This window comes from Pomacea canaliculata, linkage group LG4, assembly GCF_003073045.1.
Source record: "Pomacea canaliculata isolate SZHN2017 linkage group LG4, ASM307304v1, whole genome shotgun sequence".
NCBI classification, from domain to species: Eukaryota; Metazoa; Mollusca; class Gastropoda; order Architaenioglossa; family Ampullariidae; genus Pomacea; species Pomacea canaliculata.
The window spans coordinates 6,821,074-6,836,987 of record NC_037593.1 but is presented as its reverse complement, the minus strand read 5'-3'; the positions used below and the strand labels follow the sequence as shown (position 1 = coordinate 6,836,987).

Here is a 15,914-nt window from a genome sequence, read left to right as displayed (position 1 = left end):
TACTTAAACCAAATTTTAGGAAGACTAGAAGATATTTGCTAAGTTCATCAGAAATATAGCATATATTGCTTTAAATAGTTTAAGGTTGCATCATACCAAATCCTGGTTATCCTGGATAAGTTTTGTTTATATTGCTCTGCACGAACAAGAATTGAGGCGCTTTAATTGCTAAATGTCTAAGAATTTTTTTAAGTTGATTCTTCTGTCTGCTAGGCATCGAAAGATGAAATCAGTGGTGCAAGGGAAGTCAGCATCTGGTGGGAAGCATGGCAAAAGTGAAAAGCCAGAAAAACTGGAACGGCAGCAGTCACGGCATGGGCGGAACACTGTGCCATTCCATCGACGCCAGCACATGGTGGAGGATATGCTCCAGTTTGACATGGAGCGTGTGCTGAATCATGTGCCTCCCAACCCTGCTTTCTGCCCCACTGGATCAACCACCATCCCTCCTCATGGTGGCTCTACACCTGTGCCAGAGGGCCCAATTGACACCCCCAACTCAGCACCCTCTCCTCTTGATGAACCCCAGCCTCCTGCTCTCCCATCCACCGACCCCACAATGCCCACGCTAAGTCCCCATCCACCTTCCAAATTCTCAAACTCTGGTGGAGCCTCTGCCAGTGGTTCTGTGAACCCTGGCACTGGGACTGTCAATGGAACAGCCTGCAGTGGTGGGGGTGGAGTTGGTAGTGGAGCAAGTGGAGGCATTAATGGCCAGGCAAGTGGTGGCAGCAGCAGTGGTCCTGGTGGAGGAAATTGTGCTGGAAATGTTGCTAATGGTGTTACATTGGGAATAACAGGAGGAGAGAAAGACTTCGCAACACGCAATGGACTAACAAATGGCAGCGTGGGGCCTTTGGGAGACCCCCAAAGTGTACTTCCTAATGGCAGCTTCAGTTCTTCATCAGAGTTCTTCCCCAAAATGGAAGACACTTCAGCAGGGGGAGGAACCACACCCTCTCAACCAAAGGCAGCAGCAGGGGGTGGGGTTACGAATTCTGTGGGAGTGAGTGGCGCTTCAGTGCTCCCAGACTCGCAGAGTCCCTGGAGTGTGATGGACTCGGCAAAGAGTGAACTTGTGTCAAACTGGGTTCAATTGCAACAGAAATCTGTTGAAAGTGTACTGAAGAGGCCAATGTTGCCCACATACGATTCAGATGAGGAAGGGAACTTGGCCACAGATGCCCTGTATGACTATGAAACAGTTCAGGCATGGTGAGTTTATTTTCTTTATGTATGTTTTGGGAAAGTGCACAGCATTGCTGCATGGTTTAATGTTGTTTATACTTTTGTTTAAGTGCACTTCTCTCAGCACCAGCATAAATGCAGACATTGTGTATTGTATAAACCGGTACATTTATTTGCTGAATCATTTCATTTTTCATTCATGTAGGGTCCATTTTCCACTTAAAAAGAGTCGTTATGAATCAGTGAATGACTCCTTCCTTCCAAGTGCAAGTACTAGTGGACTTGAACCTATTTCCCCTGCCCCATCACATTCCCAACGTGCAACGCCACTTCCTCGCTCACCATCTCCTGATCCATATGAATTTTCTGAGGAAGCATCGGTGAATCCAGCTACAATGACTGCACGGGCTCGGCCTAGTCGGGATGACTTGTCTAGACCATCTCCAAGAGCGGTAAGCGTTAATTGAAACAAGTTAAAAGCGTATAAGTTGAAGAACAGTACAAATCCTGTTTGGTGTACATTTAAATCTTCTATATGCTTTAATGAGAAATATAAAATTTTGTTTGGTAAGGCTTTCTGTTTGTTAATTTTGACCAGATGTGTATACCACAAACTTATTGTATGTATGCAGGATGATGAAACTGCACACCCTGGAGAATTTGGCCAAGAAGATGTAGTAAATGGTATGTTTAACATTTAAATAAATATAACCTAATTTTTAACATCATTATTACAGTTACAAGCACAAATTGTAACAATGTGTGACAGAGATGGGGGGTGCTAATTTATGTTTAGTAAATGAAAACTTTTTTTTTTTTGTATATTTTTTTTTGGCAGAAGATATTTTATCAGATGCATTAAAGCTGACCTGATTGTTTTTCAACAGCAGCAGGCAATCTGTTATGGTTTTGTTTTTTTTTTGGTTTGGTTTTTTTATATATATAATATGGAGTTATTTTATACAGAACTGCCTTTTCCTCCAAATGTAAAAAAATAAAACAAACTTTTTTTAAAAATCAGATATTGGACAGATGGAGTCACCATTGCCATCTGGAGGAAATTTAACTCGGGAGAAAGACCTAGAGGTGATAGGTGCAGAAAAAGATTTGTTAAGAATATTTGAGTCTTCTTCTTCTGGTGATGACGACGATGATGGGGGTGTAAGTATTTTAATAGAATTTGCTATTATTGTTCTGATGAAATACAGTAATAGATACAATGACTTCTGTGTCATGGTTTTAATCAGTTAGTGGTGTGTTTGTATTATTGCATTAAACAGATGATTTGTATCAGGAATTTTGAAATTAAGGAAGATGATCACTTGCAGGGCATCCAAAGCAGTGCTGCATGATTTATTTTGCAGAAATTAAAGCATGAATGTTTCCAGTACATTATCATATTCAGTTTAAGATTGCTGACTTTGTGTGTATGCATGTCGTTTTTGTGTATATGTTGCTTTTTTCTCATGTGTTTGGGAGTTGTATCACGATTGAAGCATTGAGCAGTATAAGGAAAAGCTCAATATAAAAGTAAGGTAATACTCATTAAAGCTAGTCTTTTGCATGATTTAAATTCTGACTTGAGATGTAACTTTATTTGACCAAAGAGTTGCATAATGTTATTTGCATAGCTCATTATGCAGCTAAGTGGAAAACTGTGTAACAGCTGTATGGTGTTTCCTCAGGGCTTGGATATCAAAACAAATGATGAGCTCAAAACCAACATCAAACCACCTAATGAAACTATTGGTGAGTGTTTGATCTCCCATTCAGTTACATTGACATAAAGGAAAGGAATGAACATTTTCAACTTTTACTTTCATTGTTACTGTAAGACTCCTTGCATGGAAAGAAGTTTGGTTAGCATCAGGAAATTATGTGCATACTTTTGCATTGACATGTACCAAATCTTTTATATTTGTATCATCACTGGTAAACATATTCAGGTCAACAGGCATGTATAGTTTTTTTTATCTTATTGATTCTTATTTTGTTTTGTCTTTGTGATGTGATACCTGATGCCACGTAATAACTCACTATGATTACCAGCGGCATCAGAACTTGCTCGGATGTTCCCCACGCCTCCATCATTGGAAACAAATAAGATTCACTCTCCCCCTGAAACAGCCACCGAAGCCCCCATGGAGGTGGTAGCTACAGAGGGACCTAGTATCAAAGTGGAGATGCATCATCCTGTGACACTAGATGACAGCTCTAAGGTGAGTCAAGACTTTATGTCATGGTAAAGATGAGTAATTTTTATTATTAAGTACAGCAGTCAGTATGCATACAAGTAATGCTTGAGCTGAATTTTTATATTTCAGAAGCAATACCATTGTGTCAGTTTTCTTTCTTTTTCAGTTAGTTTTCTTGTTCTTTCAGTTTGATGTCTTTGTGCCACCAAAGCATGTGAACTATGTCAGTGCACCCAAATATTCTCAGCTGCCAAGAAGTCTCTTGTCTGCACCAGTACAAGTCCCTGTTCTGGACTACAAGCCATCCTGGCATTTTGCTATGCCAGCCATGGAAAATTCACACCCCCCAAGAACGTAAGATTAAACTTTTTGCGCTTTTTGTTTTTTGTTTTTTGCAGGCCTTTCTGTGACAGAAATTTGGTGTGGATGTGAAAGAATGAAAACAAGAGTTTATGTCAAAGGTCTCATCACTTTGTTACAGACATAGCATGTGTAAAACATATTTAAAGCAGTTTCTTGAGATTGGTAATGAAGATAACAAAATTAAATGTAAACTAATATGTGCCTTTTTTTTGCTACTGGTCAATACCCCTTCTATTTAGATTGTCGTATAAACCCCTAACAGTTTTAACTGAAGGTCTGAAGGACATTGCATTTTGTGGATAGTAAACACTCTCTTGTTCCTAATCTCCATGTGATTGTAAATGTGAGTAGCTGGAAAGATTTTACTTAAAAATCGATTCAGTGGCATATATTTTCTTGCAGAAACTTATGTTTCAAATAACTTCTCATTTAATGCATGATGCTTGTGCAATGTATCAGGTGTAAATTTTATAAGATTAAATGATGGATTGATGCAATTTTGGTTTCAGACTTAACAACACATTCCAGGGAATATGGAATAAGAGGCATTTAGGACTGTTGTCAGCTTTTGTATAGTTGAATAAATCTTTTTTATTTTACTTTTGCAGAACTTACCTAAATGTGCCATCTGTTGATGCACTAAATTCCCGGCCTATGCCTTCTCCAGCTCTTTATAGCAGCACCCAGCAAACACGCACTCCACGGACACCCATGTCCTATGAACTTCAGTCTCCTGCATCAACTCCTTCCTCCTACCTCAACAAGACTCTCAACTCCATTGACAATGCTGGCACCAATTCCCAGTTGCCTGAAGTGCACTCCCTTCTTGTGAACATCCTTCTTTCAGACTCCATTCTCAATCTCTTCCGTGATTACAATTTTGAAAGCTGTAACATCTGTGTGTGTAACATGGACATTCGTGGTTCAGACATTGGATTATACTTGCCAGAAACAGGCAGCTCTTCAGAATCATCCTATAAGTGTACCTGTGGTTTTAGTGCTGTGGTTAATCGTCGTTTTGCGTACAATGCAGGCCTGTTCTATGAAGATGAAGTAGACATAACAGGCATCAGAGATGATCGATATGAGCGGCGGAAACCATTGCTTCATTTGGTCTCTGATGGAAAAACTATGGATGACATTGAAGATGTTACACCTGAAGTTTTACACTTACTGATGGGACAGTTTGCGTTGGCTTTCCCCACAAGTGCAGCATCCAGTCACTTGGCATCACTTAATATATCTGCTGCAATGACTGTGACAGGCACAGTGCTAGAAAGGCTTCAGTTACGAGGTAAATGAGATTTTTCTGTCTCTGCATTTTTATTCATTTATATCAATAAAAAAAAATCACGTTTATGTTTTGCAGTTTCTCTTACAAAGCATTTAATTAAATTATCTCTTCATGATGGGCCTGTGCATTCTTGATTCTACAGGATAATAATAAATGCGTGATTTGTATATGATAACATAAGAAGGAATGGAAGGATGAGCAACAGTACAAATGACTAATTAAAAAAAACAAAAACAGAAAACGCAAAGAGGAATCGGGTAACAAGAACTGAGTGTCCTGATTCAGCAGAGGAAGACAAGTAGGGAAGTAGCAATAAACAAAAAAGAGGTGATAAGGGGGTTGAAAAAGGAGTAGCATTCTGTGGAATGCTCAAGGAACAGGTGTGCACATTTAAAGAATTCAATGGTGGGTGTGTGGCGGATATAGAAGCAGGGAGAGTTTGCTTGTTTCTGCACAGTAACTAAAAATTCTGTGACCCTATGTTGTTCTGGTGACAAGAATAGTGAGGAGAGTCATCAGACAAGCAGGTAGTTATCTGGTTGGGATGTAGGGGGAGAGAAGTTCAGAGAAACAGGGTAGGGAGCCTGCAAAAGAAAGAAAAAGGATGGCAGTTTAATCTGCTAGGTTTTCACTTATCTCCTCTGATGTTAATGGCTAAGCTACATGATCTATAGCTAATACTGATGTGTCTTCAGCAGATTGTAGAGGTTTGAGCTTGTCTCTTTTACGGGCCGGCCGGTGTTGCCACAGTTAATGTCTGTCACCACTACAGTAAAAGTTGGCTGTCCTTGGTTCAGATCTCTTCTCAGGCACTTCTCTTTCTTTGTGTGTGGCATTTGTTTGCAGGGTTTGCTGCCTGGCTGTGATATAGCCTTGGATACTGGCTTGGCATAAAACACCAATTTCCCCCCCCCCCCCACCTTCCTTTTCGGATTTACTTTTGTTTTAACGTGCATTATGACAGTTCTTGGTAAATTTTAGCATCTTGGTAAATTATTTAGTAATATTTATTTCATGTTTTATTTAATGTCTACTATTAATTTATGTACAAATTAAATTATACCAATAAAGATTATAAATTTTCAGTCCCACAGAGAGCATTATAGAAAATATGAATAGATTACTGGGTTCTGTAATTTTTCTAATGAAGAATATAAATCAGCCTTAAAAATCTTTCTTATAAGCCATTATGACTGCGGTGGAATTTTTTTTTTTTTTTTTTTTTTTTTGCATGACTTAAAATTATAAAACAGCATAAAAGAGATTCAAATCAGTTTTTTTCCTTTAAGCACCAAGTGCATCGGAATATAATTTAGCATCAGGTGTCAGGTTAGAGGGTTTACACTGGAGGTCTTGCTACCTAAGATATTTTGTAATACTTTGTACTTGAAAACTGATATTTCATCCTCGTAGTTTGATATGAGTCACATTTACAAACGTGATGAATAAAGCAGTTTCTTGACAGGAATCAGTAAATATTAATACCTTGTGTATGTGTTTTCCTTCTGCTGATCAATAAAACTCACAATAATATGTTCATGGGAGGACTTAAAAGCGCCCAACACTTTTAACTGAGGTTCTGAAAACCTCCAACCCCAAACAGGGTCTGAAACCCTGTACATTTTATGTATGGTAAACACTGAGAATACTATGAATTCTCATGTCTGTTAAAAATTTTTTTTTTTTAATAAGAAAATTAATGGAATTAGAAAAGTAGTCCTGTATGCTATTTTGAACTTGCCATACTTTAGTTAACTTAGAAGGCCACGTGACAGTTGCCCAATCATAAAGAAATATAAACTAAAGTGTGGAAACTGGATCATTCCATCATTTGAACTGAGTGGTGCTTCTCACCAGTCTTGCTTTAAACTACACAGCATCTTGGCTAGCTGGCAGTTTTGATACCTGTGTAACTGAAATTGGAAACTGTTGTTTTTCACTAGTGTATATAATTTACTTACACAGTCTGATTGTCAGTGACTGTATAACATTAAAAGTCAATCTTTAGTTCCTTATGGCAACTGGATACTTTGTTTCCAGTGTAGAGCAGACATGGTCTACTTTCATCAGAAGAGTCTTAATTTTGCATTAACCCCTTCAGCCCTTTCAGTACTTATGACCTAAGAGTTTCTTGGGTTTTTGAAACAAATGGCTGTATAGTACTGATTGAAAGAATTACTTTCATTAATCTTTGGACATCTTTTTATTAAACTTGTCTAACAGTATGATTATATCACCACATCGGTCATCATTTGTAATATTTTTCTGAAAACTTGTTTGTATTATTAATGTCCTTGTGTATTTCTTCCAGATGGTAATGACACAGTGTACACAATACTAGACCTTGCTCGCCAGGCTTTGGATAATTGCTACCCCCACAAATTAGAGGATCCTTGTATGCGCAGTACCTGTCTTCACAAGTGGCCCTACCTCAGAGGTAATCAACATTTTCTCTTGCCTGCTGTAATCAGTACTAGCCTGTGTCTGTTCTGAACTCAAAATGTAAGTAGCATTCATGGTTTCCTCTAAAATGTGTATTAATTTTTGCTGTTTTCAAAATAATATCTCCACAAGAATGTTTAAAAACCTGATATTAAAATTAATGTAGTTCAGAACTAGAAGAATTTGAATTTTCTTTCCTGCATTCAGTCTAAACATTCTCACATTTATCACCACTAATCATCCAGAATGATATGGAGGGTCCATTTTTCCTAGGTTTTGACCAGAATTGTTTTTCTGACAAGCTGTGAAAGTGTTATGAAGCAAATCTTTTGGATGTGATTTTTGGTTTGAAATTTGAATCATTTACATGTCATAGTGATGAGTTCAAAGTAGGGCTGTGTCAGTTCCAACAATTCCTATGGTTGATTATGTATATATTAAGTTAGGTACAGATATTTTTCCCATTGTGTAAAGAAAGAGGTCAAAGAGACATCAACATGTAGATGTATTAACGTTAAGGATACAACATATGGTGAGCTGAACCCATATATTAACATCTATGGACATTTATAATTTCATAGGTCTCCCCTCTTTCTGTTTATGATGTATATTGTAGGCTTGTAGATGTATCAGCAGAAAGAACATTGCATCTTCATCATAAGTAGATCTTAATTACCCCACCTTTTTTTTTTTTGTGTGTGTGTGTGTGTGAATAATATTCAGCATCTGATATGTTTTTATTCTTATTTTATTCTTGGTCAGGTTGCCATGGCCTCCCTCACAACTCCCAGGACATTGTCCAGTGCTTGAAAGCATTGCAGCCATTGCTGCAGGATGCCATTCAGTACAAACGCATTACTCGCCTGTGGGAGCACACCTACAAACTACAAGGCCCACTTTCCTGGAAGGACTTCCATCAGCTCTCTGGCAGAGGTGAGTGAGCCAGCATGCTTGCACTCCAGATATTCTCAATGCAGTAGTCACTTATTGTGTCTTTAATTCACCACCACATTATTGGATCCAATATAAGTAAATCTGCATGTTTTACTTTATCATTTCCATTCAGATTTGTTATTTAAGTATTAGATTTACTTGGCACAATGTCATCGAAAGGGAAGGAAGCTTTTGAAAGGCTTTTTTTAAAAATTGTCAGTCTTTACATTTTATCATAACCCTCCACAAACAAGATAGTGAAAAAGCAGTTTTATAATTTAAACCCATTGGTTTATTGTGACTTTGTAGAATATAAATAGTGGTGACATGCGGAGAGATAAAAAAATTGAGACAGATATTGATAAGCCATTTTTGTTGTTATAACCGAGTAATGACAGTAAAAGTGTAGCAGGTAGCAAATTCCCAGTTTGCATTGCGAATAGATAATTTGAAGTTAGAAAAGCTTCCTGCATTCTGTCCATACCTGAGCATGTGCTAGCGCAGGGGTCTCAAACTCATATTAGCATGTGGGCCGCAGTGGAAAGTAACAGCCAGTCAGCGGGCCGCACCACGAAAAGAAAATGTTTTTTCATTAAATTTTACGAACACTACTGTCACTGCAGTTAAATGCTAAAATAAAGTTTTTATAATTATTAATTACATTTAGTGTACTTTATTACATGCACAGGCAGTTTAGTTTATTAAAATAAGTTGACGTTGTCTCTGTCACTAATAACGGGGGTAATTTTCACTGCGGGAGTTAATCACCAAGCACAACATACATATACACCGCGGACGTGGCCGAGGGCCGCACAAAAATGTTTCGCGGGCCGCATTCGGCCCGCGGGCCGCGTGTTTGAGACCCCTGTGCTAGCGGGAGAATTTGTTTTATTAAGCTCCAGTAAACGCTATGCCATGCCATGCCAGTATGCAAAAGCAATAGGCATATGAAATCTTTTGTGCCATCCGCAGTCCAGCTACTCAATCACAGATAAACTATCAGCGGTGTGTGTGTGTGATGGGTAGGTGTGCATGTGTGTGTGTGGGGTTGTTTTTGTTTTGTTTTTTTTCCCATATAAATATATTTTGAAAACAGGGCACAGCTCCCATGTTTAAATTGCTCGTTGGGATTAATAAAGTCTGTTGTTATTGTTATTGTTATAACTGTAAACATTATAGCAAGTCATTTATGCCCAATGAAAATAATAAGGCTTGACTTTTTTTCTGTATTTTGTATTTATTATTAATTAAAGGGGGGAAATATGACTGATTGTTGCCTTTGTTAACAGGCTCTGTAGAAAGCAGTGAACCGCAACCTATTCCTCATTTCCTGGTCACACATGACCGTGACTGGCTCTCTGTCTCCCCCTATTCTATCAGATTCTGGGTAAGTAGAGTTTTATTGCTATATGGCAATCATCTATGCTTCAACATATGCCTTGTTAAACGTGCTTCTGGCTCATTGTATGGCCTTAGATTTCAGTTTATGGGAAAAGCCTGTTTCATTTATAAAATGAAAGTGAATGAAGGAGATATCTTGAAATGCTGTAGATTATTGCTTGGTGTTTTGCTTAACAGGACAAGCAATATTTGGAGCCATTTGGGCGACCCCGAGACATCATCTATATTGTGGTTGCTCCTGAAAATGAGTTCTTGCTGCAGCATGTACGAAGCTTCTTCAAGGAACTCAGCACAGTATATGAACTCTGTCGATTGGGCCGCCATGTTCCAATCAAGCCATTGCGTGATGGCATCTTACGCATAGGCAGAAATGCAGCCCAGAAAGTCCTTCATGAGTCCGTAGATGACTGGTTCAACCTGCTTGGTGAGGGGGGTTTTGTTGTTGTTGTGTGCTTTTTATGCCTGTTAAAAAAAATGCTTATTTCGTCCATTTTACATTAATTTAAAATCAAGAGAATAATATGTCTTTTTGGTACTTTTAAATATGACTTTAATCAAATGACTTTCATTTAAATAAAAACTTACAAGTATTTTAAAAACAAGGTTACACAATATCATGTCATGTACCAAAACCCTTGAGGGGTTTGTTGACTAGAAACAGTGATTTAAAGAATGATCTAAGAACTTTTTTGATATCTCAAGTGGTCTAGAAAATAGGAGCATTCAAACACGGTGTGAAGGAAAACTATTTTGATTCAAATGATATAAATGTGTTAGGCTTCACACAGTCATTGTATGTGTAACCAAAACTTGTTTCCAGTAACAGCACAAGTCTTTGGTGGGGGGGAGGGGAAATGATGAGGATAGATGTGAAAAATCCCTTAGAACACATCAAAACATTTTTCAGAAAAAACATTTACCTTATTACATATCAGTGACTAGCTTTAGTTATCTCAGTGGACAGTTATACTAGGAAGTGTTTTCGGATACAAAAATAAAACAAATAATCAAAAAACAATTGATCACAAGATAAGGATAAGGTTGTGCATTGTAGAAAACTTTAAAAGTATACAATCAAATATCTAAACTCTTCTTAAGACAGACCTACATCAACACACAGCCACCCACCCAGTAAGTATATGTATATGAAAGTATCAAAATTTGACGGAGTCACCTGCTATTTTCTCAAACTGCTTCTTGCCTTAATTGGTGTTTTTGCCATCACATTTAACCACCAACTCCCACAGGCAAAAATAGCAGTTGTGGAGTGACCTGGTCAAAATTAACATCAAATTTTTACACTTTGATAGACATAGTACTTGAAGTTGACGTATTTTGTTATGACTTGATGGTAAATAAATCCTTTTTTCACTCACCAGTTTTCTTTCAAAGCCTCATGCCTTAGTTATGCGCATGACTATCACACTTTTTTGTACATTAACTTTGGTGGTTTGCAACTTAAGACAGTTTTTGTGAAAATGGCTTGAAGTTTTAAAGTGAAAACTTAAATGATTGCTTACAGGTGATACGCCAGTAGCAGCCAAGCTCAAAATGTATGCACAAGTGTGCAAACATTTATTAGGTAAGTATTACTGAGCTTTAATAATGCTTTTTTAATAGAGTGATTTTTTTCATCGTTTATTTGGATATAACAGCTTCTTGTATAGAGAGTTTCACTTACAGATAGTTGCTGGTAGTTAGCTTATTTTTCTCGTTGACAGCTCCCATATTGCAACAACAAACTCTGGACAGGTCAGCTTTTGATACAGGAAACACTGCCTCACACAAAGCTCAGTTCAAAACACCTGAGCCAGCAGCAGCCCATCCAGCTACTCCTGACCCCAGCCATTCTCCTGCTACAGGCATATCCTCTCAAGGTGGCTCAGAGGAGAATAAAGGTCAGAAACAGAGGGGTATAGGCCAGAAAATATTGCTTAAGGGTTTCCAGACTGTTGTATCTTGAATGTAAAGATCGTTTATCTTTTACACAGTGTATCATTGTTTATTTAGATACAATTATTATTAGGCGCTCATTTGGAAAATACTATATAAAAGTTTGATAGATTGGTTTTTGATAATGTAAGAATTTTTCTTTCGCACAAAATGTTGTTTTCCTTATTTAGAAAATACTAAGTGCTTAATCATCTCTTTTAGGAGAAGGTAGTCAGGCTGAAGGACCAACAGCCTCAAGGGAAGCCATGAATGAACCTGACATTGATGATGGAAGTACTATGCCAGCCATTGTAGTGTACTTTATCGACCCATTCTCGTATGGACAGGACTGGGCAGACCTCCAACGCCTGGCAATGATAGGCTTGCTGCGCTGTTACCATCAGATGGTCTTGCCACCTCACCTTCAAAACAACATTTTCTTACAGGTGAACTCTTGCTGTAGACTTTTTTTTTGGCATGGTTTGGCATAAAGATGTCAGGGTAAACAAGGAAAGATGGCTTTTAATTAATCATTCTTACTGGTGGCATCAATGAGATCAGGGTTGCATTAGTCCCTTTATGCCTAAAATTGAATGTTGCAGGCTTTACTGTTTTTGTTCAGAAAATTTGTTTAAGAATCAGGAAAGGAGGTTAATATCTTCATAAATGTTCACTGAATTTTAATGTTTGTCCATCATCAGGTTGTGCCTATGAAAGCCATCTTGGATCACCGAGAGAGTAGCGCGCAGAGCCAGTCACTGAAGTCACTTGCCTTTTCAGTCTTCACTTCATGCCGCTGGAATCTCACACATGCTATCATGGGCAGATCACTCACAGGCTTTGGGCCAGCTGCTAGTGCAGAGCAGTTTCTTAAAAATAAAGTGGTGGGAATGTGTTTTGGTTGTTTTTTGTTGTTTTTGATTTTTTTTCCTTTGGAGGCTCATACCATTCTGCACACAAAGAGAAAAATCATTTCAAATTTTTTACCAGAAACTACAATAGCCAATAGTTTTGGTGTAAGCCAATGGCCGTGAACAATACGGAAAAGGGTGACCTGAAGTGATGTGCATGCTTTGAATTTTTTTTTGTTTTGAAGTTTACTTTGTTCTTTTTTGCCAAACAAAATTTTTTATCTCACTTAGAACTAATCTGACAATACTTGAGGATAATGTGTTCTTTTTCCTGATTGTGGTATTGACTCAGACTGGTCATGCCCATTTTATGTTCAACAGCTGAGATAGCTCCTCATCATTTATTATAAATAAAATTTTTTTACCTCCTTTCAGAGTGAATCTCAGTCTCGTCCATTCCGCCTTTATAGTCCACCATACATTTTGGCGCCCATGAAAAACCAGCAGGCACAGCTGTCCGAGTGTTGTGGTGACCATACAGAGAAGAGCAATGTTTTGTTCTGTGGCTATTGCCTCTCTCATGATCAGCGATCATTGCTGGCTGTATGCACAGATAGCAGAGGAGAACTTCTGGACACTTGTGTCATTAACATTCATATTCCAAACAGGTAATAATCTTGGTAACATTTGGAAGTTAACAGATGCAAAATGTTGAGCGTTTATTTAAGCCTGCAGTTTTCTCGTTTATGATAATAATTGACTCATTGAAACTTTTTTTTTTTAACCCCACAAGGAATCAACGAAAGAAGGCATCTGCTCGAAAACATGGGCTGTCAAAGCTGTGGGACTACATACTAGGTGTTATCTCCTTGACAACTCGGCCAACCCGGCTTGTTATAGGTCGGTTTGGAAGGATTGGTCATGGAGAGCTCAAAGGTAAGATTCAGATTAGAGATTCTGCTCACATTTCTGTTAGTGAAAGTGTGTATTTTAATTTCACTTGCCTGTTGAATTTCTTTACAGGGCTAGCAGCTTTGCCATAATATAGCCTCATTTGCTTCCCTTTCTCCTAAATTTCTAACAAAATCTTTCACTTGAATATAACAAGCTACATGATACAAAATATAAAGTGAGCAGTTTCAGGCTCAAAATTTTGTGTAAGACAACATCCTTCAGGAAGCTCATAAAACTTTTGTTTTTTGACAGGCTGGTCAGGGCTGCTGGGCAAAAAGAATTTGCAAGCAGCCAGCCGGCGCATCCGGGAGATGTGTGGACAGTGTTCCATCAATGCAGAGTACCCTTGTGTGCGAAGTGCGTGTGTTGTTTCATTGGAGATGAATCCAAGTTTCCAAGTCATGGCTGATGCCATCAAGCAGGAGGAAAAGCAAAGCAGCAACTGTCCCTTGCAAACACCTCGAGATGCATCTGTCACTCACATCTTAGTATTTCCAACCTCAGCCACTGCACAGGTGAGATTTTATTGTTGGGAAAGATTAGAAATATTTCATTCTGTTTTTACAAGGTGCGTTTCAGTAAATGCTAACTAACCTTATGTCACTTCCACAAATGAATGGGAAAAATTCTGATGTTCAGGTAAATGCCAACCCTCTGCAACCGGGAGACCCCAATCCAATGGATACCTATGATCCTCTGGACATCGATGATGTGTTTGGAGATGGTGATCTTGGGCAGGATGTTTTGAGTGGAATGGAGTCTGACCTAGTCATTGACATCTTCGATCCTGATCAGTTTGACCCACAGGCAGGCTCTCCACCTGTCCAGGATCGCACGCGAGTCTGTTCCCGCACTAATGAACCATCCATGGTGAGTCCCTAGTCATTCATGGTGTTGCAGAAGAAAAGCAACTAAGCTCAGTGTAAAATTGTTATGTGATTGAGACCTTCCTGAGGACATCCTATGAGCCTTGTTTGAATTTAATTGCTACTCTTTTTCTGTGTTAGTCCCCAGTCTCTGCTTCCTTTTGTCTTATTCTTCTTTGACCTTGTTATACAAGATTTCATGAGACTATGCTTATTCCTTCTTTATCTAGATGTGCTATAGCTCACATAAGCTGAGAGGTGTTATTTTTTCAAGCTTTGGGCATTCCAGATCCCCAATGGTCAGCTAGCATCAGATCCACAAGATGACGTCAACTTGCTGCAACAGCCTTTGGCTATGGGCTACTACATCTCTACTGCCCCAACAGGACCCCTGCCACCTTGGTTCTGGTCAGCATGCCCAGAAAACCAGCATGTCAACCCCACCTGCTTTAAGGTTAACTTAAATTTTTCTTCTTTTGGAAAGGTGTTTTGGCCACATAAATTTGTGCAACAAAGCATTAATTTGACAGATAAATAATCTGTATTTGGGGACAACAAGGCGCTGTGTATATGTTGATTGTAAGTTACACATTGACTGTTTTTGCCTACACAGGCTGCACTCCACATCAACATGTCCAGTCGAGCATGGCAAGATGAGCTGGATCACTCCCCAAATAACCCCAATCGCAGCAACCACCCACTTGATTCTCATCTTACTTGTGATGTTCTCAGGTAAGTTCAGACATAAATTTGATGTGCTTAATTGGTGAATTTTAAATTTTGGGTTTTTTTTTTTTGTTTTTTTTTTTTTTGTTTGTTTGTTTTTTTTGTTGTTTGTTTTTAGGGGTTTTTTTGTTTTGTGTGTGTGTGGCTTTGCTACAGAAGTCTAAAGGTCATTTCATTGAAAACACAAATCAGTGAAATTCGCATTTAAAGAATATATCTTGTGTCAGATCGTTTTTGAAAAGTATATTTCAATGTTTATATGCTACACTTGGCATCCTACTATGTTATTTCAGTCTATTCTAGTATGTCAGGACTATAAATTACTAACAGCTTTCTTGCTCAGAAACCATTAGCATTTTTGTTGGGGTTTTTTTTGTTTTTGTTTTTTTTTGGGGGGAGGGGGGTCCCCTCTCTCTCAGTGTTTGGGTTTCAGGTAAAGCCTTACGATCTGCTTAGCTGCATTAGAAACTTCCACTGTGTACCTGATAGTGATGCTACTGTTACATTTCCATTTCCATGTGATCGGTAACAAATGGTTATTAGAAGGAAATGTCCATCAGAAAATTTTGTTCTGCCACTAAAACAGGTTGAGAAAAAAGCTCCAGAAATGTTTATAACATCATAAAATGCGTACTCATTGTGTATGTTGGGGGTTGGGGGAGGGGCACAAATAAAAGTATTTATGGACACAGTATGTTCATTGCTGTATTTCAGTATTATAATCAAGACCTTAAAACATAAAAAAGATGTTACTATCTGAATTTTGACA

General features: G+C 38.3%; 1 protein-coding gene across 2 annotated transcripts in view; it reads left to right on the top strand.

Moving 5' to 3' along the window:
• Positions 1-15,914, top strand: part of LOC112561471 (mediator of RNA polymerase II transcription subunit 13-like) — a 33,885-nt gene that overhangs the window by 9,086 nt on the left and 8,885 nt on the right. Inside the window, exons 9-30 of one of the 2 annotated variants that reach the window (XM_025233993.1) lie at positions 214-1,215; positions 1,394-1,640; positions 1,821-1,872; positions 2,210-2,349; positions 2,874-2,937; positions 3,238-3,407; positions 3,571-3,737; positions 4,355-5,040; positions 7,352-7,477; positions 8,245-8,415; positions 9,705-9,802; positions 9,994-10,240; positions 11,339-11,398; positions 11,538-11,714; positions 11,971-12,194; positions 12,450-12,632; positions 13,035-13,267; positions 13,393-13,535; positions 13,806-14,068; positions 14,193-14,423; positions 14,709-14,873; positions 15,033-15,151. In XM_025233993.1, coding sequence (XP_025089778.1) covers positions 214-1,215; positions 1,394-1,640; positions 1,821-1,872; positions 2,210-2,349; positions 2,874-2,937; positions 3,238-3,407; positions 3,571-3,737; positions 4,355-5,040; positions 7,352-7,477; positions 8,245-8,415; positions 9,705-9,802; positions 9,994-10,240; positions 11,339-11,398; positions 11,538-11,714; positions 11,971-12,194; positions 12,450-12,632; positions 13,035-13,267; positions 13,393-13,535; positions 13,806-14,068; positions 14,193-14,423; positions 14,709-14,873; positions 15,033-15,151 — 4,968 coding nt within the window. Of the gene's footprint in view, positions 1-213; positions 1,216-1,393; positions 1,641-1,820; positions 1,873-2,209; positions 2,350-2,873; positions 2,938-3,237; positions 3,408-3,549; positions 3,738-4,354; positions 5,041-7,351; positions 7,478-8,244; positions 8,416-9,704; positions 9,803-9,993; positions 10,241-11,338; positions 11,399-11,537; positions 11,715-11,970; positions 12,195-12,449; positions 12,633-13,034; positions 13,268-13,392; positions 13,536-13,805; positions 14,069-14,192; positions 14,424-14,708; positions 14,874-15,032; positions 15,152-15,914 lie in introns of both variants that reach the window. The other variant, XM_025233992.1, reaches the window with a different exon arrangement.